Here is a 23,759-nt window from a genome sequence, read left to right as displayed (position 1 = left end):
AAAGAAAACTGGTAGTATAAATGAACTTTCCTACGAGACGTTTTCTGTGCTGCACCCACTGCAGGTACTCCAACTACTGATTTTTGGTTCTTCTTGCTAGTTGCTGTTAAGTTATGCTTGACATTTTGTTTTAATCAGACCTCGTGAGACATGCTTGTGTTTATAAAAAGATTTTCACGAAACAGTTCTGTACCACATACAGGTAAACAGGTGAAAAAAAAAAGAAAAAAGCCTGAAAAGCAATGAAGACGCATCAAGATACACTGACTGCACGTCTATGCGGTGCATCCGTTTGAACACATCCTGTTTTGTTCCTGTTTATTTGCTCTGTGCTGTTCAGTGTTTTACTTTCACTTACAAGTGCAGAAGAAGTGGGTGGTGTCTGTAAAACCCAAGAACAACAACAGACTCGTCCGCAGATTTCTACAGATCCAGACCGAGCACGGATTGTGGTCCTCCAACTTCGGACATGTCGGACACCAGGCCAGAGAGAAGCTCAAGTATCGAGCTTATATTCCCGTATTTCAGGAGAATGTGGTTTACAAAAACAGGTAAGAGATGAAAATCTGCCCCACGGAGAGGCTTTGTGAGTCTGAACACGCAGTCTGGATACTGGACCCTACGTCTCCAACTAGGGATGCTAACAGCCCTGACTGTTCCTCTCACTAAATTCCCAGAGGTGGTCATTCCTTCCAAGGTGGGGGTCTATCTGGATGTGGAGGAGGGTCAACTTTCCTTTTATGATGCAGAGAGAAGGAGCCACATCTACACTTTCAATGACACCTTCACTCGGAAGGTTTATCCGTTGCAGCTTCTCAAGTTCGCAAATGACGAGACCAACTCCGGGGTTTCTAATGAAAACGTTACATTTAATTAAAATACCAACAAAACATCCGTCGCTCCACTTGTACACTCTGAGGCAAAACTCTTCTTCTCTACTACTCTGGCAGTTACGCGAAAGACAAAGAACGTAATTAATCGCATTCCAAATTGTACAATTAAAACTCAATGCCAATCATTCATCAGCAATTACAAGTTGACAACCAAATACAAACAACACCTTTCCACACAACATCAACAACACCAACTCAAACAATAAAAAATATAACAGCTCTTGTCATTCTGTAGGAAGTTGTTCATTTTTGTTTTCTTTAAAAGAAACATGAAAAACAAGCCTAAATGGCAATAAAATTCATTGAAAATATTGATAAATGGATAAATGCATATCTCCATATTTTTTTGCTCTACTTCTATATATGTTTATTACTTTAATAAAAACTGTAATAAAGACATTTTAAAATTCTGTTTTATTTTTAATTAACATTCTTCTCATCACTTCTGGAGTCCATCCCAGAAAAGCAGGGCACAAGGCTAGGCACACTGCATGTGATAATTTATTAAAGAAGTAATACTTTAATCTTGGGGGTGCGGTGGCACAGTGGGTTGGAGCAGGTCCTGCTCTCTGGTGGGTCTGGGGTTCGAGTCCAGCTTGGAATGCATTGTGATAGACTGGCGTCCTGTCCTGGGTGTGTCCCCTCTAGCCTTATGCCCTGTGTTGCTGGATTAGGCTCCAGTTTGCTGCAACCCTGCTTGGGACAAGCAGTTTCAGTAAGAAAGAAAGAAAGAAAGAAAAAATTTTTCCACTGGCAGCTACAGGTATTGAAGCTGGTGAACACAGTATCATGGGAGGTGTGTGGGGACGGAAAGAACTGGAAACTGAGGATGGCTGTAGATGGGGAAGAGGAGAATGGACAGGAAGGAGTGGACAGAAAAGGGGACCATAGGCAGGAAGCAGTGTGGACAGAAAGGAAAGGTGTGGGGGATAAGGAGAAGCGTGGACAGAAGGGAGTGGTGTGGACGGACTGTGGACAGAGGGGGACGTACGGGAAAAAAAAAAAAATCATTGTTGTGCACTCAACACAAGGAAGCTCTTTCCTCTAGAAGTTGACATCCCTCCCTATTGTACCTCCCTCAAAGCTTAGGCTCACTCCTGGTGCGTCCCCTCCTCTTCCCGAAACATCTAAAATACAAACTCCGCAAATTCCTGCACAACAAGCGTGTGCGGAGAACAGCGCCTCCCTGTGGCCAAAACGAGCAGTTGCAATAAAGAGAGGAAGCTGCTACATTCCTGCGGTGTGTTAGTGACGGTAAAATACATGTTTATGATTCCTCAGATGTGTGCGATAACAGAATTATATGTTATTACTGTAACAATCATACTTCATATCACTCACCACACCTACAAGAACTAAAAGTAACTACCTTTAATAGAATCATAAAATTACTCAATCAGTGATACAACACATCTTATTAAACAACATTTAAACTCTATTACTTAAAATGTTCACGTAGCCATAATCACACATTTAGAGTTCTTGAAATGCATGATTTTACTTTAACCAACAAATAAGAGACAACCACTCAGAACGTGTCCTTTCCCTCTTAATCTTCCGAAAAAAAATCAAGAACGATCATCAATGATGAAGAACTATAGGAAAACTCCCATAATCCTCCACCCATTTCACGCTCAGAAAAGGACACCGTATCTCATCCTCGCGGTTGACGCGACCAATCACTTTAGAGTCTCATTTCTCCAGTCCACAACTATAGAAATGATCCCTGAAAGTATAGTCTTACCCACTGAGCCCTAGAGCCCCGAAAGGCTATGACGTCACTACGCGGCCCGCTCACGGTTGGCCTTCTGTCCGGTGTCCTCGTGATGTCACATCCCTCGCTAGCCAATGAAAAGAGAGGAACTCGTTTCCGTTCCGGACTGGCAGTTGAACAAGAAAGAATCTGTAATTAATCCGAATTAAACGTGTCGAAAGTTTCGACTGATTCGCTTTGAGTTCCTGCTCAATATTGAAGAGTCAACACGTCTCTCCAACACGCGCACAACTACACTTTGATTTTAGCCGAAACGCCGACAAGCGTCTCGCACATCTGTCGTTTTGTAGAGAAAGACCGACGTACGTAGTTGTCATAGTCAAAACTTTTTAAAAAATTTTTATTTAACAAGTCATACACAGTGTCTTAGTGGAAACACTTCTCTCACTTACAAACACAGTAATGTCGAACTTGTAGTTTGCGCCTTTCCGACACACTATTGAATAAGTACATTAGATGGAGCAGCGGCATGGCAGAGTTGTCAGGATGGCTGAGTGGTCTAAGGTGCCAGACTCAAGCTTCAAAACCTTCCTTACAAATGGGGCTTCTGGTCTCTGAATGGAGGCGTGGGTTCAAATCCCACTTCTGACAACATATTTTCTTGATCCCTGCCCAGTCTATGTGGAGTCTGCATGTTCTCCCCACCATGGCATGTCTGTGTAGGTTTCCTGCTGGTGTGAGTTTTCTTTTCAGGAGGAGCGTCCTGGGTCAAGTGGGAGGAGTGTCTTGTGAAAGATGGGGTTGTGAAAGGCAAGGTCCCTATCCTTCCTGGGTAAAGTACTGATTTTGAAAGTCGACGTCCTCCTGACCTTACTTTATTTAGCTCATATCTACCCCATGCCTCGCAATTTATGAAAAGGGTTTGTTAAAGATGTGTTTGGCTTGGTCTGGAGTGGGAAACATGAGTTTGTGAGGAGGGAGGTGATGTACCTAGGGAAGGACAGGGGCGGAATGGGGGGTCCCTGAGTTCCCCTTAAAATTTGATTGCCTCTTTTTTTGCGCAGCACTGCTTCCGTCTGGCAGCTCCCCTGGAGCACCCACACCAGCATTTCGTTCGCCTCTGGCTGTCTTTCCCATTGCACCATTTGGTGAATTCGTGGTCCAATGTTGGACCAAAGGCTGAGTCTCTGCCAGACCACTACAAGCAGACAGTGAAATGGAGCAAGATCATTCCGGCAGACACTGATGCAAATACCCTCCTCAAGCATAAAGTGTTATATAATGCCTTGTTGGAGAGGAGGGGAACATGAGTGATGTTGGGCCTCGGGGAAGACACTTGGACCTGAATTCAGCCAAAGAGGCTTGATAATAGGCTGCAGGATCTAAATTGGCAGTGCCTCCATGAAAGACTACTCGTAATAGAGAAATTTTATAGGTACGGGTTGACCGGACATCCCGACTGCCAGCGACCCCAGTATTTAGGTGCGGAAATGATCAAAAATGTTTTTTGGGATTGCAGTTATGCCGGGACAGTCTGGTTACCGGTTAAGCCCCTGTGTGGGAAGTTAGACAGCGAGATGGCATTGACTTTTGATAATATCATGAAGGGACTTATCCCCCAAGATAAACAAAGCAACTGTTGGTAGGATATGGTTGATTGTAAGTTTGACAAAGAGAGAACTGTGGAATGCACGCATTAACCTTGTCCGAAAGGGGTTGAAAATGGGAGCCTATGGAGTTTTTTTGAAAATTCGAGCTGAACTGAAGTTCAGGATGAAGCGGGATGTGATGGCTTTATCCTGAACTTCACAAGGCGAAGGACAGATGGAAATGCCTCGTGGAAGAAATGTTCTTCATGCTCTGAAGATGGGCATCTTCTTTATGGAATTGCATCTTTTCAAAATATATTCTACTTTCTTGTATCTTACACCCTTGTATATTTATATTTCCTTTTTATATGAATTTTTTGAATACATGTGGATTTTATCTGTATAGTATATGTTCACACATTTTAGTGGCCTTGCTTTATTTGGTTACCTTGTGCACTTTTAACTGGTTTTTGATATTGATGCCTAACTTATATGTGTATGTGTGTTTTCTACTTATTAGTTTGAACTTGCACCATTACAGCAGATAGTTCAGACTGCTGGAAGAATCATCGGTACACCCGTCCCAGCTCTCCAAGAACTGCACTCGTCCAGAGTCAGTAAAAGGGCTAGCAAAATCATTCTAGACCCCTCACATCCAGGCCACTTCCTCTTCGAACCTTTGCCATCTGGCCGGCGCTACAGAGCACTGAGCAGCAGGACAGCCAGGCACAAGAAAAGTTTCTTTCCTCAGGCCATCTACCTCATGAACAGCTAAATCCCCCCTAGAGAGTAAACCAGTGCAATACACAACGCTATTTATATTTATAATTATATCTATTTATCATATCGTATGTCTTACTCACATTCCATTGCATTTGTATAGAACATACCTGTACATACATATTTCTAGTGACTATTTTTTGTATGTTGTGTACTTTATATTTCTATATATTTTTTATCCTTCATTCACATATTCTATCTCCTCATCTGTGTCTTGTCACTGTCATTCTGTCTGTGCTGTAGAAGTTTCTGTCACCAAGACAAATTCCTTGTATGTGTGAACATACTTGGCAATAAAAGCTCGTTTTGATTCTGAATACGTAGACCAGTCATATACAGTATTTTGAGGCTAAGAATGTGGACTGTCTTTTTTTTTATGGGTTTTGGATGTTATTGGAAAGAGAATTTGTTACTGTATTGTGACAATGAATTTTATGTAATGACTTATCAGTGAGCTTGGCCAGCCAACCATAGGAAATGTAGCTGTTTTTAATTTGTTTATAAATTTAATTGTGTATTCTGTTAACTTACACTACATACTGACATATAAAAACAATGAAAAACTAGAATATTCCTGGACACAACTATTCATAGTTTTAACTCAAAACAAACTTTTTAAGTAAAGCAATATTTACAGATAATCCAGGAGAAACCCAAAGTCTCCATAATCAGTTACTCATAACATTACCTCTATATTTTCTACAGGCATTCAGCTTATAGATGTATTGGAAATACAACAGAATTAAATAATTAAAACTTTTCTTCAAACCCACAAATAAAGACAACCACTCAGAACGTGTCCTTTCCATTTTCACTTTTCTAAGAAAATGAAAAACGATCATCAATGATGAAAGACTACAGGAAAGCTCCCCTGTTCCTCCATCCGCTTCACGCTCAGGAAAGGACACCGTGTCTCGTCCTCGTGGTTGGCGCGACCAATCACTTTAGAGACTCATTTCTCCAGTCAGGAACTATAGAAATGATCCCTGAAAGTATAGTCTTAAAATTTTTATTTTAGAGCCCCCAACGCCTTTGATGTCACTACACGATCCTCTGACGGTTACTCACCATAATTCTTACAGATTTGGTACATTTCGGTGCCATCTCAACACAAAAAGCACTGGATAAAACACGGTAATATTTCACTTAGAAAACCTTAACAACAATTCAGTTGATATAGAAAAGCCTTCTTCTACCCATAATGCCATTCGATAATTTGCATGCCACGCACTCGTAACCATGACGTTCAATGACACACGCAACACGCACGCAACATAAACAGACATCTTCGACAAAACGAAACACCCGAAGAACACTCAATAAAACGGACTGTGCTGAAAAGCATCTCACCTCACAAGCGTAACTTTTTGTTTCTAAGAGAGGTAGCAGGATCGGACTTTTGCAGCTACATTTTTATATGAGATCCACGTGAACAGTCCTACTACGGCTGTATATATATAATATATATATATATAATTTTCTATAAAATAATTATCTAATAATTAATATGCGTCTTTGCTGAGCTACAGCTACTCGATTTTATTTTAGCCTTTTGTCTGAGGTGGAAGCAACACCAGCGAAGCTCACTTTCGTTCCGAGAGCACGCAGCGAGGACTCGTGCCGGCGCAGCCAGTTGCCGGGAGCGCGCAAAATCATGGTTACCCCCGCTGTAGTTATGTTTCATATTCTTTCAAACTTCCCCACCACTTCGTTGAGGTTCTGGCCATGTTTGTACTTATGCCAGAATAGTGTTTTAGCCAAACTTGGACCTACTTGAGCCTGACTTTTCAACACAAAAAACTTTTGCGCTAACAACAGCTGTGAGTCTCTCACAGTTGTCTTAGTCAAACTTTTTTAAAAAAAATTTATTTGACAATTAAATGTAACAATTTAACTTGTAACTCGTACCTTTCCGACACACGGTACTGAATTAGTTCAACAAATTGCACATTAGCTGTGGGGACAGAAATAGAGTGGAGTTGTTAGGGTGGCACCAGACTCAAGGGTCAAAACCTTCCGTACAAATGGGATTTCTGGTCTCCAAATGGAGGCGTGGGTTCAGATCCCATTTCTGCCAATGCATTTTTCTCAATCCACCTTCAGTCTGTGTGCAGTTTGCATGTTCTCCCCGTGTCTGCATGGGTTTCCTTCGGGTGCTCTGGTTCCCTCCCACAGTCCAGAGACATGCCCGTTCACGTTACCCCATAGTGTGTGAGTGACAGAGGGAGAGAGTGTGTTCCACTGACGTATGGATGAGTGATTCAGTGTAAGTAGTGTATCTAGCAGTGTAAGCCACCTTGGTGAATATGGTGTGTGGGCTCATAACACTACATAGAGTTCATTGGAAGTTGCTTTGGAGAAAAGTGTGTGATAAATAAATAAATGTAAATAACCCGACTGGAACTCCAACCCTTTCTCTGTCACATTATAAACGTGACTTCATAAAAACAAAATGCATTAAACCAAATTATGAAGGCATTAATTTCCAGTTTTTCTTCAGAAAATTGTTAAAGGAACATATAAATGCAAAGGGAAACCAAAAAGTGGACAGTTATTTTATGAGCAGTTTGCACTCTTCCAAAGCGAACATTTCTTTCACAAATTTACTGTAAGATGTTTGGGAGTCCTGGGCTGGGGAGGAAGAACAAAAAGAGAACTGCCATTTATTTAATTCTTACAGGACACATTTCAATGAATCAAAATGGCCTTTGAAGTTTAAGTTGTTTTTACTATAGGAAAAATGCATTGTCAGAATTCGGATTCAAACCCAAGCCTCCGTTTGGAGACCAAAAGTCCCATTTGCAAAGAAGGTTTTGAACCTCGAGCCTGACATCTTAGAGCACTCGGCCATCCTGACACCTCTGTCCAGTCTCTGTCCAGTCTCTGTCCCCACATCTAATGTCCAATTTGTTAAACTTATTCAATACCTTGTGTCGTAAAGGCACGAGCTACAAGTTGGACATTCTTGTTTGTAGGGGAGAGAAGCATTTTGACAAATGTGTGAATTGTTAAATAAAAATTAAAAAAGAAAGTTCTGAGTAACACTAAGACAATTACGTCGGTCTTTCTCTACAAAACGACAGATGTGCGAGACGCTTCCCACCCCGTACCAAGCCGAACACGTCTTTCACAAACCCTTTCCTTAACTTGCGCGGCATGGGGTAGACATGAGCTAAATAAAGTAAGGTCGGGAGGACGTCGACTTTCAAAATCAGTAAACCCAGGAAGGACAGAGAACTTGTCTTCCACAACCCCATCTTTCGCCTAGCTATCGTGAGACACTCCTCCCACTTGACCCGGGCCGCTCCTCTTGAAAAGAAAACTCTCACCAGCAGGAAACCTACACAGACATGCCATGGTGGGAGAACATGCAGACTCCACACAGACTGGGGTCTGGGCAGGGATTGAGAAAACATGATGTCAGAAGGGGGATTTGAACCCACACCTCCATTCAGAGACCAGAAGCCCCATTTGATTTGTAGGGAAGGTTTTGAACCTTGAGTCTGGCACCTTAGACCACTCGGCCATCCTGACAACTATGCTCTGGTCCTGTTCCATCTAATGTATTTATTCAATAGGGTGTGTCGGAAAGGCACAAACTACAAGTTCGACATTACTGTGTTTGTAGGTGAGAGAAGTGTTTCCACTAAGACACTGTGTGTGACTTGTTAAATAAAAAATTTAAAAAAAGTTTTGACTATGACAACTACGTACGTCGGTCTTTCTCTACAAAACGACAGATGTGCGAGACGCTTGTCGGCGTTTCGGCTAAAAATCAAAGTGTAGTTGTGCGTGTGTTGGAGAGACGTGTTGACTCTTCAATATTGAGCAGGAACTCAAAGCGAATCAGTCGAAACTTTCGACACGTTTAATTCGGATTAATTACAGATTCTTTCTTGTACAACTGCGAGTCCGGAACGGAAACGAGTTCCTCTCTTTTCATTGGCTGGCGAGGGATGTGACATCACGAGGACACCGGACAGAAGGCCAACCGTGAGCGGGCCGCGTAGTGACGTCATAGCCTTTCGGGGCTCTAGGGCTCAGTGGGTAAGACTATACTTTCAGGGATCATTTCTATAGTTGTGGACTGGAGAAATGAGACTCTAAAGTGATTGGTCGCGTCAACCGCGAGGATGAGATACGGTGTCCTTTTCTGAGCGTGAAATGGGTGGAGGATTATGGGAGTTTTCCTATAGTCTTTCATCATTGATGATCGTTCTTGATCTTTTTTGGAAGGTTAAGAGGTGAAGGACACGTTCTGAGTGGTTGTCTCTTACTTGTTGGTTAAAGTAAAATCATGTGTTTCAAATACTCTAAATGTGTGATTATAGCTATGTGAACATTTTAAGTAATAGAGCTTAAATATTCCGTAGAATTTGTTGTATCACTGATGTTAAGTGATTAGTTATCTTATGACTGTATTAAAAGCGGTTATTTTTAGTTCTTGCAATTGTGGTGAGTGATATAAAGTATAACTGTTACAGTAATAACATATTATTCTGTTATCGCCCACATTTGAGGAATCATAAACATGTATTTTACCATCACTAACACACCGCAGGAATGTAGCAGCTTTCTCTCTTTATTGCAACTGCTCGTTTGGTCCACAGGGAGGCGCTGTTCTCCACACACGCTTGTTGTGCAGGAAAGTTAGCAGGAATTTGCGGGGTTTGTATTTGAGATATTGTAGATGTTTCGGGAAGAGGAGGGGACGCACCAGGAGTGAGCCCAAGCTTTGAGGGAGGTACAATAGGGAGGGATGTCAACTTTCTTCTAGAGGAAAAAGTTTCCTTGTGTTGAGTGCACAGCAATGATTTTTTTATACTTTATATACTTTTTGTACTTTATTCAATATTTATATATTTTTTATCCTTTATTCACATATTCTATTTTCTCATCTGTCTTGTCACTGTCATTCTGTTTGTGCTGTGGAAGTTTCTGTCACCAAGACAAATTCCTTGTATGTGTAAACATACTTGGCAATAAAGCTCGTTCTGATTCTGATTCCTATTCTGAATACCATAACAAAACAGAACTTCCAATATTCCACATCACAAACAAACATAAAATAACATCCTCACATTTCATTATAAAACCATCTCTCAACAGAAACATCAAACATCATTACTAAAGAAATCAGATCTGGACTGTAATAATCCATGTAATTATAGACCGATCTCCAATCTACCGTTCTTGTCCAAAATTCTAGAAAAAATCGTAGCCTCCCGAATTGTAAAATATCTTAATCACCATAATATACCGTATTTGAAAAATTTAAGTCTGCTTTCTGCACTGGTCACAGCACTGAAATGCCACTCACACATGTTGTTGATGATATTCTCATTCTGATGCTGGTCAGATCTCTGTTCTTATGTTACTTGATTTGAGTGTTGCGTTTGATACTGTAGACCATAGTATCCTACTGAGTAGACTTGGAAACTTGGTTGGACTAAGAGGTACTGTTCTGAAGTGGTTTGAATCGTATTTAGCTAACCGTGAACAATTTGTGCTGAAATCTGATGACTACACCCCCTCCATCTCAACTACGCTTCAGTATGGTGTGCCACAGGGCTCTGTGTTGGGGCCATTACTGTTCTCACTTGTCCTTCCTGGGTAAAGTACTGATTTTGAAAGTCGACGCCCTCGCAACCTTATTTATTTGGCTCATGTCTACACCATGCCTTGCAATTTAAGGAAAGGGTTTGTGAAAGATGTGTTCGGCTTGGTATGGGGTGGGAAGCATGAGTTTGTGAGGAGGGAGGTGATGTACCTAGGGAAGGACAGGGGCGGAATGGGGGGTCCCTGACTTCCCCTTAAAATTTGATTGCCTTTTTTTTGCGCAGCACTGCTTCTGTCTGGCAGCTCCCCTGGAACACCCTCACCAGCATTTCGTTCGCCTCTGACTGTTTTCCCATTGCGGCATTTGGTGAATTTGTGGTCCGCTGCTGGACCAAAGGCTGAATCTCTGCTAGATCGCTATAAACAAATGGTGAAATGGAGTAAAATCATTCCAACAAACACTGATGCAAATACCCTCCTCAAGCACAAAGTGTTATATAATGCCTTGTTGGAGAGGAGGGGAACACAAGTGATGTTGGGCCTCGGGGAAGACATTTGGGCCCGAATTCAGCCAAAGGGGCTTAACAATAGGCTGCAGGATCTAAATTGGCAGTGCCTCCATGAAAGACTACCCGTAATGGCCCGTAATGGAGAAATTTTATAGGTACGGGTTGACCGGACATCCCGACTGCCCGCGACCCCAGTGTTTAGGTGCGGAAATGATCAAAAATGTTTTTTGGGATTGCGGTTATGCCGGGACAGTATGGTCATTGGTTGAGCCCTTGTGCGGAGAGTTAGACGGCGAGATGGCATTGACTTTTGATAATATCGTGAAGGGACTGTCCCCCAAGGTAAACAAAGCAACCTCCGGTAGGATTTGGTTGATTGTGAGTTTGACAAAGAAAGAACGGTGGAATGCACGCATTAACCTTGTCCGAAAGGGGTTGAAAACGGGAGCTTTTGGCGTTTTGAAAATCCAAGCTGAACTGAAGTTTAGAATAAAGCGGGATCTGATTGCCTGGGGCTACCACGAGGAAAAGGACAGATGGAAAGGATTCGTGGATAAATGTGTCTGAAGCTCTGAGGATGGACGTCTGCTTTATGGAATTGCATTCTTTTAAAAAATATTGTACTTTCTTGTATCCTACCCCTTTGTATATTTATTTTCTTTTATATTTGTTTGTGTGGCTTTTATTTGTACAGTATTTTATTCACAGATTTTAGTAGTTTTGTGTCATTGGGTTTGTGCACTTTTAACTAACTTATTCTTTTAATTTGTGTGGGTTTTATTTGTATAGCATTTTATTTACAGATTTTAATGGCCTTGTTTTATTAGGTTATTCTGTGCACTTTTAACCTTCTGTATTGATGACTGCTCATGTGTATGTCTGCTTTGCTTTGTATTTATTTGTCTGGTTTTAGGGGTATGATAAAGTTTTATACTGCAATTTAGAAGTATTTTATGTGTTTTGAAGGATGCATGTATGAGACATGATGACTTGGGTTGAGCTGCTATTGGGGGACAGTCATTTTGTGGGTATGCTGGTGTGGGGTAGAAATGGGTCAGTTATATATTTTTTGAAGCCAGGAAGGGGGATTGTTATGGGAAAGACTTTGTCACTGTCTCGATAATGTATTTTATGTAATGGCTGTAATTTTTGTTGACCAACTGTAGGAAAAATGGTTTTGGGTTCGTTCGACTGTGGATTTTTTGATGTTTTTGGTTGTGTATTTTATTGATAACTTTATTAAAGTTTAATTAGGAAAAAATACTGTTCTCACTTTATATGTTACCATTGGGTGACATTATTCGCAAACACAATGTGAATTTACATTCGTATGCGGATGACACACAGTTTTATGTATCGTTTAAGCCTGATGATCCATCACATGTGGTGTCATTAGCTAATTATTTTACCAGTATAAAATTATGGATGAGTAATAATTTTTTATCTCTAAATGCCAATAAAATAGAGGTATTTGTGGTGGGTGGTGATGCTAAAACTCTCGACATAATCATGCCAATATTTACAACAAATGGTATTACCTTTAAGCATACAGATTGCGGGGGGGTGTCGTGGTGCAGTGGGTTGGACCTTGTCCTGCTCTCTAGTGGGTCTGGGGTTCAAGTCCTGCTTGGGGTGCCTTGTGATGGACTGGTGTCCTGTCCTGGGTGTGTCTCCTCCCTCTTCAGCCCTATGCCCTGTGTTGCTGGGTTTGGCTCCGGTTCCCTGCGACCCTGTATGGGATAAGTGGTTCAGATGATGTGTGTGTGTGTGTGTGTGTGTGTGTGTGTGTGTACGTACACATATGGATTGTGTCAAGGATTTGGGTGTCCTGCTGGATGGAAAGCTGTCATTTGTATCGCATGTAAATGCTTTGACTAAGTCGTGCTTCCTTCAATTAAGAAGCATAGCTAAAATGCAGCGATTCCTTTGTAGATGGGATTCTGAGAAACTGGTTCAAGCTTTTGTTTCCAGCAGGCTGGATTACTGTAATGCTTTATTGTCGGGATGTCCGTACCAGACTGTATCCAGGCTACAGTTGGTACAAAATGCTGCTGCAAGAATTGTTACTAGAACTAGGAAGTATGACCATATAACACTGATACTTAAATCCTTGCATTAGCTCCCGGTCTCTTATAGAGTTGATTATAAAATCCTACTTTTGACCTATAAGGCAATACATGGCATTGTTCCAGCTTACCTTTGTGAGATCATTCATTTTTATATCCCAGGACGATATCTTCGTTCATTAGATGCAGGTTACCTTAAAGTACCTGTGATCAATAAGACCTCATCCATCATTGATGATTGTTCTTGATCTTATTTGAGACATCAGGAGAGAGAGAACATATTCTGAGTGGTTGTTCATTCCTACAGGTTGAAAAAGTTCTGAAACTTCATTATAATTAACAAGCTTGATCTTTAAAGTTCATATATAGCTACAGTAGAGATTAGACTCAAGTTCTTTGTCACTACACTCTGCAAAGTTAGATGTTTTTAGCAAGTAAAATGATAAATGAGCCACTGAATATATTTTCTGGCAGATTCTGATATGGGGAACTCAAACGATGTCATACGGAAGTATCCACTGGACAGGTGTGTTATACTGAAAGGTTTCATTAAGGGGAAAATCACAGTACAGGACTCATCCACATAGTACATGGATACTGATTGCCAGTACATGTAAATGTCTGTGCACGTAACTGTCATTTGCAAAAAATTACACTTTCAACAAGTTAGAGAGCAATTTACTCCATGTGTAGAACAATATGTAAATGCAAACTGGACAGTTGGTGTTGACCTTAACGTGGAATTCAGCAAGATTTATTTCTCAGGCCACAGCTAACTTTGGAATTAGATCTGTACAACACATGGAGACTGAAATCCTAACAAAACAAAACACATTCTAGTGAGGAGACAATGAAATCATATATGGAGTATTGGAGATACGTTTCAATTTTATCTTCTATTCTGACACATCACAGAGTTATTTATACTAATTTTGCATGACTTTTTTCTTACGTAAACACTCGTACAAAAATGTTTTTTTTTTTTTTTTTTTTTTTTAAAGGATGAACAACATCCTTTAACATTTTAGAACAGAAGAGCTTCACCACAGTTTCAGCCCACAGGGATTTTGGGGTCCAAGTGCTAACAGTGTCAAGTGCGGGAGAACTCAATTTTTTTTTTTTTTAAAACTTTAACAAGGATGTGTTTTTTTTTTTTTTTTGAAGAAAACACATGATCTGGTGTGAAACTCAGTAAACTGTTACTCCAACACATGCACAACTATGAAGATTTGGACGAGTTCAGCAGGTCGTCCTGAGAAACGGACACGACAAGTAAAACATCAATTTATGACAGGTAAATAAAGCACCGCAGCCAGCACATCTCCATGGTTACCGTGGTGTGTGATGAGACGACCTGCGTTGCTGATGAGGTCAAGTAGCACTTAGATTATCTGCATGTGTCAACTGAACACAGTGTCTTCCTGTTGAAACGGTAGCATATTTCTCTCCTCATGTACGTAAATGCAGCATTGCACATGAACAAAAGAAACTGGGAACAGGAACATTTCTGTCCATGTTTTATAAATGCAAGCAATACAGTACTTAAAAATATGTTTGCAGAAATTGTACAGAAAGACACAAAACTGATAAAATCAAAAGAAAAAGTAGTAAGAGATGGTTTCAACATCATCCCTCATGCAAAGGTTCGATATGAAAACTAGTCAGTCCATGTGTCTGACATTCAAAGACAGATAGCCCTTCGCTCCAAATGGTCATCAGTCAGTCTTTATCTCCCACAATCCATCAGTGGCTCAGAACCCAACTCACTCCTCAGCTACCAGCTGCTGTCCCTGTGGTCAGCAGACCTCACTCAGTTACACTGAGACACCAGAGTGAAACCAGGTAACTGGTGTAATTACTTCCGCTCTGGGCTCAGGTGATCAGAGTGAGTTATCAGAGCAGGACTCATGGCCTCCAGGACCACGGTTTGGGAGAACGTGCTTTATACTCTATGTGAGCATGTGGACCTCCTCCCCGGACTCCTCACTCATCGCGTCCGACACCTCGTCCTCGCTGGCTGGTTCCGCAGCCGGCCTCTTCAGGCCTCTCTGCCTCGACAGGGCCTCAGCGTACCGGATGGTGTAGATGTTCCAGTCACATCTAAACCGGGCACAGAAAGGAGAAGTTTGTTAGAATATTTTATTTACAGCAGGACCGCATACAGTTTTACTTTGCTGACCTTTTTTTTTTTTTTAAAACTATGAAAAACTCAGGTTGTGCACCAAACTGGAGAGATCAGGAGACCTTCTGCTCCAGGGGTATAAAACTGCAGGTACTTGAGCAGTGAAACCACTACGTGAAGTTATAGGAGGTCTGAGAGCCTCAGAGACCAGAGAAGAGGAGAGAAGCTGCACTTACAGCTTGGAAAGATCTTCAAAGTGCCTCTGGATGCTCTTCTGCAGGGCCTGGATGGTGGGCAGGATGGCGCCTGACCTGTTGTCCACAGCAGACACATCATACATCATCAGTGTAACATTATCAGATGTGTAACATCAAAGTGGAAATGCAAATGACATTCAATAATCACAACTGGGTCATGTTCACACAGGTCAGGGTGTGTGTGTGTGTGTGTGAGAGAGAGAAACACTCGCTTGTCCGTATGACTCGCCTGTTCTTCAGCTTCTGTCCATGGAGGGTGAGCAGCCGCTGGGCCCAGGTGAGGTAGAACTGCAGGTGACTGGACTTCTCCAGCTCTGTGGCCACGAAGCTCAGCAGCTTCTCCACGTACACGTCCGGGAGGGAGCTACACACCACCTCGACTGACACACACAACAGCCATCGCCGCTCTTTAGTACTCATCTCTGTACACACTTTACACCCAAACACACTGTGAGCTGCACAACATGGGACACAACTCATCATCAGTAACTCTACTTGGTCTTCAGCTCAGCGACACACACGGTGCAAACAGGGTCTCCAGTCTCCTGTGCATCTTGAATTTACGATCGAAACAGACAAATTCACACTCTGGACTTTACAAGCATCATCACCACGCCAAAGGGAATATAAAAGTTCCTGATTCGCCTGCTCTGTAACCACGGCGATAACCCAGGTACACTCACTCTGTTCGTGGGGCACGGCCTCCAGTACCTCCCGGGTGAGAGCGCTCTCGTTGAGGCGGAAGGCCAACACTATGGCCGCCGCCCACGCGGCCTCTCGCACCTGGCGCCGAACGCTGCTGGGGGTCACGTCCAGGTCCAGGTCGAAGGGGTCGAACACCACCCCTGAATCCAGAGAGTAGATGAGCAGCCCCTCGGTGGTGGTGGCAGCCCAGCTGCGCCCTGAGGACAGAGACGGGGAGCGGATGGGATTCGACGAAAGACCTTAAACCACTTGGGCTCATAAAGGTGGAAAAACAAGGGAAAGTTTCCATTCTGCCCAAAGCGCCGGTGTGTGCAAGTGTGTGTGTAGTGTGTGTTCTGCATACGGTGCGGGTGGATTGGGTCCAAGGCTCTAATGCAACTCACCTGTGGGAGAGAAGTGCAGGGAAGTGACCCGAATCTCCGGTTTGAAGTGACGTGAACTCATGTCTCCTGGGGAGAGGAGGGGGGGCAGGCAGAATCACACATAAGTGACATCAGTGGGGGCCTCCAGCACAGTACCCGTCTTCACGTGGTGCCTCGGGTGTTAAATACCACACAAGGTCAGCAATGACATAAGACTGGTGTCACCCACACTGACATCGCAGTGAGATCACGGCGACATCACACTCACAGCTCACCAACTCCCACCTTTGCGGACCCCGGGGAGGCTGAGAGCCACCGTGTCCCCGTCTCCCACGCCCTCGTCCATCAGGGCCAGGCTTCCAAACTCGGTCATCTTCCTCCGGTCCAGGTACTCCTGGGGGCCGAACACAGGGGGGTGTGGTGAGAATCACGTATCTCCGGTGGGATTTTTCGCCAAGGAACTCAGACCTCAGCCCCCGATTCACACAACCAGTTTCTGGGGTGAAGGGAGCCAAATTCCAGAATATCTGTTCATACTGGTTCTCAGCTAACATTCCCAATTGGGAGTTGTGTGTGCTCTTTACTACCTCCTACTGGCCAATATCACTACAGATGATTTGCTCCCCAACAGCCAGACATTATAGAAAAGCTGCAAATGAGCAAATGCAGCTGAAAATAAACTGAATAAATGCTTGCATCTTAGAAAATTCATCATTCTAGTATGAAAAAAATAAAAACTGCTAAAAGACCACAACTTTCCCCCCAACAGATACATAACAAAAGATAAGCGGTCTGAAAGAAGGATTCTACTCCTTGCATGAGTGGAGGTGTAGAATCCAGACATCTGATATTTACAAAGAGACAAGCCACCCATTCTCACATGAACATACAAACAAGACAAATATTTGAAAATATTTCAAATATACATAAATATATGCATTTTGCTAACGACTTAGACATGCCAGCAAAACACACCTCCATGGCATCCAGAGACAGGTTGCACGAGATCTCAAACTTCTTCATGAGAATCTGCTCCTTGATGTTGTAGATGCACACAAACTTGGACTGTCCACCTGCCAAGATGGACTGGCCATCGGCGGAGTAGCACAGCGTTGTGAAGGACCTGCAAAGAGGTTCCCCGAGTTAGTGCCCACGGTGATTGCTGAGATTCTGACCGACAGACATACAGAGCCAGAGTACGTTCCCCGGAGTCGCCGCCATCACCACCACCACCACCTGAACCGCTTGTCCCATACGGGGTTGCGGGGGGCTGGACCCTAACCCAGCAGCACAGGGCGTAAGGCTGGAGGGGGAGGGGACACACCAGGACGGGACGCCAGTCCGTCGCAAGGCACCCCAAGTGGGACCCCCGACCCACCGGAGCGCAGGACTTGGTCCAACCCACCGCGCCACCCCCCCCCCCCCCCCCCAGAGCCACGTGAGCCCAAAACATGTCCCATTCACCCGCTTCCCCTGCAGTCCCTGCCAGGTGATCCCAAGAGTCAGTAAATGTTCTGACACATGCTGATTATTTGTGCCATTTTTTTTGGCCAATAAATGGCGTTTAAAATCTTTCGACATAATGTTCCTTATACGCATAAGCAAAAATTCTCACAAATTTCATAAAAATAGTGAAAGCAAGATTCTGTAGCAAAAACTGACACTCTAGACGAAGTATTGGTATTTTTCTAAACAGTAAATTTTCATCATAATCATAATGAACGCAAAAAATGAAGATTTTAACGGGTCCCTGGTGGAGCGGCACGACTGCAGTGACGTCCGGCTGCCAGAGATGGCGGTAAAGCGCAGTAATAACGCTCAGTGACAGCCGGAGTCGGAGGGTCGCAAAACTGACTCCGGATCAGCGGTCTGAGGCAGAGCCACTCACTTGCCCTTGGCCGCCTGTTTGGCCGTGATCTTGTCCGTCTCCTTGCGGCCCATCTGCAGGTCGTGGCGCCCCAAGATGGAGCCCGTCTGCATTGCCGTCATCGGGTTCCAGAAGGAAATCTCTCCGTCCAGCGTGGCCACTGCCAGCTCCTGGCCATCTGGCCGGTGGGTGACCGCCAGGCCTTGAAGACGGTAGGAACACATTGAGGGCTCTGCATAACTGCACAGCTCACCATAGAATACAGCACAATACCCAACATCAGCCCCACAATGTGAGCTGTGACCAAAGATCTGGGGGCGGGGCTTACCGTCGGAGGTGAGGCGTAGCGTCTCCTTGGTCTGCCAACTGTCCGCCATGTCCCACAGCTTGACGGTACGGTCCCAAGAGGAGCTGGCTAGGATCGACCGCACCGGGTTGAAGCTCAGGCCGCTCACCGGGCCCTCGTGACCCGCAAGGACCTGTTCGTCACAAGATGGGGGAGGGGCTACAATGAGTATGACATGGCAATCCATTCCTTTAGCGTGGAAGTAGAGGACATGTGCAGGATTCTACAGCGGTGGCAACAGCACCAGTTTGGACCACAAATATTAAAAGCTAATTTGAAGCATTGCTTCTTCACAACAAAAATGTAAATCTCATCCTAAAACCCATACGTTTTTCTATATTCAACAGGATTTAAAGGAAAAGGATTTAAGGAATGTTGCATGAAGCCACAATAAGCAGGTGGTGGAATGTAGAGTGACCTCCAGCAGGCGCCCCGTCTGCATGGACCAGATGAAGATCTCAAAGGAGTCCTGGGCTCCAGCGCAGACCAGCTCCCCGCTGCCGTCCACGGCCAGGCAGGAGAACTGGGCCGGACGCGGAGACGTGAAGGTGCGGAAGTTCCGGTACCTGAGGGAGCACCACTCCGTCAGAATCGGTCCGGTTCGGCCGCAGCGCCGCACGAGATGCCCTCGAGCCGCTCACCTGTGGAGGTCGAAGGCTCTCACGGTGCCATCGAGCGACGCGCTGACGATGACGAACCCGCGCGACGTGAAGGCCACGCTGGTGACGCTGCTGCTATGTTCCGAGAAGGTGACGAAGCACAGGCTGCTGTTGGTGTTCCACACCTTCACCTGTGGCACAGAGCGCGGATCAGAGACCGCAGCTTAACCTCAACCGCGCTAGGTGACTCTGCGTGAGCCGGGGGTCTCACCTTCCCATCATCCCCTCCGGTGGCGACGTACTGCCCGTCGGGGGAATAGGCCAGGGCGGCCATGTTGTTAAAGTGTCCCTGCTGCTTGAAGACGTAGGACTCGCTCTGCCACTCCCACACGAGCAGCTGTCCTAGGCCTGCGATGCAGGACAGCAGCCATGTACCGCGTTTTTAAACGATGCTACACAAAGTGAGCGTCCAGGATGATCGGCGGCACTCGTACCTGAGCAGCCGAAGCCTATCCAGTCTCCTGTGCAGTTGATGGAGATGGCGGCGATCCTTTGGTCCGAAATACTGAAGAGACAACGACAAAGGTCAGAACCTCTGTAGTGCAGCACAGGGATGCAAAGACCATTTTCACTGCGCTCATCGGGACCCCAGCAAGAGCACGAGCCTGAGCTCTGACCTGAGCGAGTGGATGAGGTTGAACTCCGGAAGCTCGTGCAGATGGAAGATTCCGGAAGCAAAGCCCGTCACCAGCAGGTGAGTCTTCTTGTGGAAAGCTGCGGCCGTCAGGTTGTTGAAGTCCCCCTCCTTGTTGAAGAAGTACCTTTAACAACACGGGACACGCAGACGATCACCAGTCACACACCTGCTGCACACTTTAAAACATGTAAAGCACATTCTCCCATATTGTATTAGGTAAGAGTGCATTTAAACCACCTCCCACTTTTATGTGTAAAACAGCTTATTGTCATAGTTTTGGGTTCTTGCAAAACGAACTCCAGGGTTCAGCACACCACACACTCTCCTCACGTTAATTAACTCTGGGCAAACGAGGCTGCACTTTGGGAGGGCGGCGCTACGGCACAGAAGCTCCACCTACTTGCCGCGCCGCTTGTAGCGCACGTTCTCGCGGCCGTCCTTCTCCTTATTGCCGTCGGCCTTCCCGCGAATGACCTCGCTTGGCGGCTGTCCGTCCTCCTGCCGAGTCTCCTCCTCCTCTGCGGCCTCGCCTTGGGGTTCCTCCGACTCCGCCTCCTCGGGCTTCTCGCGGTCGCCGAGCAGCAGGCCGTCCAGCTCCGTGTCGCTCTCCCATATGCAGAGGGTGCCATCCTGGCTCACCGTGTACAGCTGCAGACGTGACGCACTGATGACGCACTGGTGACGCACACACTCACACGGACCCAGGTACACACTTCCATCTAATCAGACTGCTATTCCGATATTAGTGAATCATATACACTCCTTGCGTTATGAACAACTGAGCTGAATATTTTCACAAACATTTTAGTTTCCGTGTGCGTGACGAGCCACGATACACATTTCTGGGATAAATACACAATACTAATAATCTTATTATTAGTAAATACTACAGAGGTGTTTTTATTTTCAGTTACTTTCAGTCATTTTAAATGAGTTTCTGTGGGACTTGAAGGTTATAAAAAATGTTCAAATAAACTCTTTCACGGTAATATTTTTTTAAATTACTACACCGCCCTGGATCAATTTTTCCAGACTGAAAACTTTTTCCTTAATTTTGGGGTGTTGAATACAAAAGTAATAGCCATTTTTGTCTTGCACATTGTTTTTCACCACTGATACCACATTTTCCACAGATTTTTACCAACAGTAACCACTGTGAGAGAAATAATCAGATATTTGTCTTGTTTTCATCTGAGCTTTTGCCACTAATGGGTGACTGTGACCTTCCAGTGAGCCTAGTGATATTAGGAGAGTTGTGTCTTGCATTGATTTTTACAAGGTCAGGAATAATAGTGGATCACAAACAGTGATGGGACAACATGGCCCAGTGCCAGGAAAAAGTGGATGGTCTAGAAAACAGATATGTAATATTTGTTTTCAAATCATTTGTTTATGTTTGCAAGTATCACACCAAAAGAGAATAATATAAAGCATATTTGGCAATAGGAGAAACCTGTTTTGTACAAAAACGTGACCTGATACAATTTCTTCAGGACATTTTTGAAATCGGCAGCCTCAAATTAGGTAACAACATAAATTTGGTGGCGTCACAGCGATATCCATGTTTACAGAACCTTACCAATACATAAATCAAGGGAGGTTTTTATAAATCACCTTTTGTCAAATTTGGCTTCGGCGTACAGGCTGCTGCACAAATAACCGTCAACGTACAAAACCTGGATGTGACAAGTCGACGCCCGGTTGCGGGGACACACCCCCCAAAGAGACGAATGAAGACGGCGGCCCTGGTAGACACTCACATCCAGACTGCCCTGCTCGAAGAAGCAGCCCACAATGATGTCCTTGTGTGCACCTAGACAGTAGTAGATGAGGTTGGTCCAGCGCTCAGCCCCAAAGACCCAGCTGGTCATGTCCTTGCTTCCGACAACGAAGCACCTGCGGAGAGCAGGAGGGCAGCGTTACGGGGGCTTTTACGCAGCCCAGCTCACCAGCCCCCCTCCAGCTCGGTGGTCGGACGCTCACTTGGAGTCATCGGTCCAGTCGATGCACGTGGTCTCGTCGTAGGGGCCATAGTAGCTCTTGTCCAACACAAAGGCGTTGAACTCGTGGGTCTTTCCAGGGGCGTGATACATGAGGGCCACGTTCTCCTTGGTGACCACAAACTTCCTGAATTAAAAAAAGACTGAATTACACACAGGTAAGTAAGTACACCACCACCACCACTGTCCTATCCAGCTCTGGTAACACATACAGACCTCCCAGCACTAGAGAAATTCATACAGTGAACGGGGTGTGTGTGTGTGTGTGTGTGTGTGTGTAAGTGCTACAGACCTTCCATCTGGTGAGAAGCTCACGCTGTGCACAGGCTTGTGAAAGTGGAAATGGTGCAGTACGGCACGGGTCACCAGGCTGACAAGCAGAGCAGCTCCATCTGTAAAACGTAGATGTGACTGTTTAGTCCTCATCTGTGTCTCACACACACACACACACACACGCACACATCAGGTCAGAGACTCAAACACACCCACCTTCATCCACCAGAATGGCCAAGTTCCCGTCCGGCGACAGAGCCACGGAAGTGATGTTCTTCGCCGTGGACACCGGCAGCGTCTCCGACTTGTTGCTGTTTGTATACATCCATGAAGTTGAGCGTAAACACGTCTCACACACCAAAGCTCAGCAGCATCACAGAACCACGACCGGGAATAAAACCAGTACGAATATTTACATGAGTATCAACTACACAAAGCAACACACAGCATCTGACCCATTCGCTGCATGTGGGTAGGGGGTGCATATCGATCTTTATTATTACATGACGTTTATTTATTCATTAAGACTTTTTTCCAGAGCAACTGACACCAACCTACCTATTCATGCAGCAGGGTAATTTTTACTGTGTCAATGCAGAGTAAGTACCTTGATCAACAGTGGGATTCTAACCAAGTGCAAAACAGCAGTTCTAACCACTGCGCCACCTGCTGCCTCTGTTATTATTACTGATCTCTTTCTTCAGGGGTTTAAAATGTGAGGTTTGCACTACTAGGCCACGTACACTGATTTACCCATTTACTGCATTATCATGATTTTTACCGTGTCAAGTCAGACCAAGAAGCTGATGGTATTAAAGCAGGACTGATGTGGGTCTTGACCCAAGAACCTTCGGGTATAGGTGGTCCATGACCCTAACGACTATCCCGAGTAAATTATCATGCCGAAGGGGGTAAAGGGTGTAAAAAAGGGGTAAATGCGGCCCGCACTGCGGGTGGGAAGGTGGCGGACGCACTTCCTGAGGTCGAACACGGAGAGGCGGTTTCCCACGGGACTCAGGACCGAGTTGCCATCGCGGGAGAAGGTGAGGTTCCCCCGGCGATACACGGCGCCCAGGAGGTTGGAGAACTGAAACGCGACATCACATCAGCGAAGGTCTCCGTCAAGTGAAAATCACGTGGAGAGAGGAAAAAATAACCATTGTCCATTCCATTCGTGTGAAGCACAAAACTTACTTTGTACGCAAACTTCATAGCGCAGGCTGTTTCTCAATATAGGGAGCTCGGAATAATCTGCTAAGGGTCAAACGTGACAACTACTCTTTCTAAAGCCGGTCTTCAGACACAGTCCCATCGCACATGTGTGGACAGCACGGTGAAGGAATGTTTAGAATTGTATACTTCCGGGTCAATGGGGCGCACTTCCGGTTTAAATGACCTCTATGACGTCAAGGAGGAAATTA

The 23,759-nt window shown here is 44.7% G+C and overlaps 1 protein-coding gene and 4 non-coding genes across 5 annotated transcripts; 2 read left to right on the top strand and 3 right to left on the bottom strand.

Moving 5' to 3' along the window:
- Positions 1 to 2,416: 2,416 nt before the first annotated feature.
- Positions 2,417 to 2,635, bottom strand: LOC114912237 (small nucleolar RNA U3). Its single transcript, XR_003798165.1, has one exon. It is a non-coding gene; the product is annotated as a small nucleolar RNA U3 (small nucleolar RNA).
- Positions 2,636 to 3,147: 512 nt separating this feature from the next.
- Positions 3,148 to 3,258, top strand: trnal-caa (transfer RNA leucine (anticodon CAA)). Its single transcript has 2 exons — positions 3,148 to 3,185; positions 3,213 to 3,258. It is a non-coding gene; the product is annotated as a tRNA-Leu (tRNA).
- Positions 3,259 to 5,760: 2,502 nt separating this feature from the next.
- Positions 5,761 to 5,978, bottom strand: LOC114912250 (small nucleolar RNA U3). The gene has a single exon (XR_003798178.1). It is a non-coding gene; the product is annotated as a small nucleolar RNA U3 (small nucleolar RNA).
- Positions 5,979 to 9,025: 3,047 nt separating this feature from the next.
- LOC114912238 (small nucleolar RNA U3) lies at positions 9,026 to 9,243 on the top strand. The gene has a single exon (XR_003798166.1). It is a non-coding gene; the product is annotated as a small nucleolar RNA U3 (small nucleolar RNA).
- A 4,689-nt stretch (positions 9,244 to 13,932) lies between these two features.
- pwp2h (PWP2 small subunit processome component) lies at positions 13,933 to 23,682 on the bottom strand. Its single transcript, XM_018739803.2, has 21 exons — positions 23,533 to 23,682; positions 23,313 to 23,425; positions 22,555 to 22,649; positions 22,358 to 22,457; positions 22,049 to 22,192; positions 21,826 to 21,961; positions 20,466 to 20,713; positions 20,046 to 20,189; positions 19,863 to 19,933; positions 19,640 to 19,776; positions 19,411 to 19,559; positions 19,188 to 19,335; positions 18,752 to 18,902; positions 18,445 to 18,625; positions 17,532 to 17,679; positions 16,842 to 16,950; positions 16,578 to 16,643; positions 16,173 to 16,391; positions 15,719 to 15,869; positions 15,469 to 15,543; positions 13,933 to 15,210 (listed from the first exon to the last, which is right to left on the bottom strand). Exons 1-21 carry the CDS (start codon positions 23,548 to 23,550, stop codon positions 15,060 to 15,062), a joined length of 2,754 nt encoding a protein of 917 aa, XP_018595319.1. The 5' UTR covers positions 23,551 to 23,682; the 3' UTR covers positions 13,933 to 15,059.
- Between the last annotated feature and the right edge of the window lie 77 nt (positions 23,683 to 23,759).

The sequence above is a fragment of the Scleropages formosus genome, chromosome 14, assembly GCF_900964775.1.
Source record: "Scleropages formosus chromosome 14, fSclFor1.1, whole genome shotgun sequence".
Taxonomy (NCBI): Eukaryota; Metazoa; Chordata; class Actinopteri; order Osteoglossiformes; family Osteoglossidae; genus Scleropages; species Scleropages formosus.
This window is presented reverse-complemented; position numbering and strand designations above follow the sequence as displayed.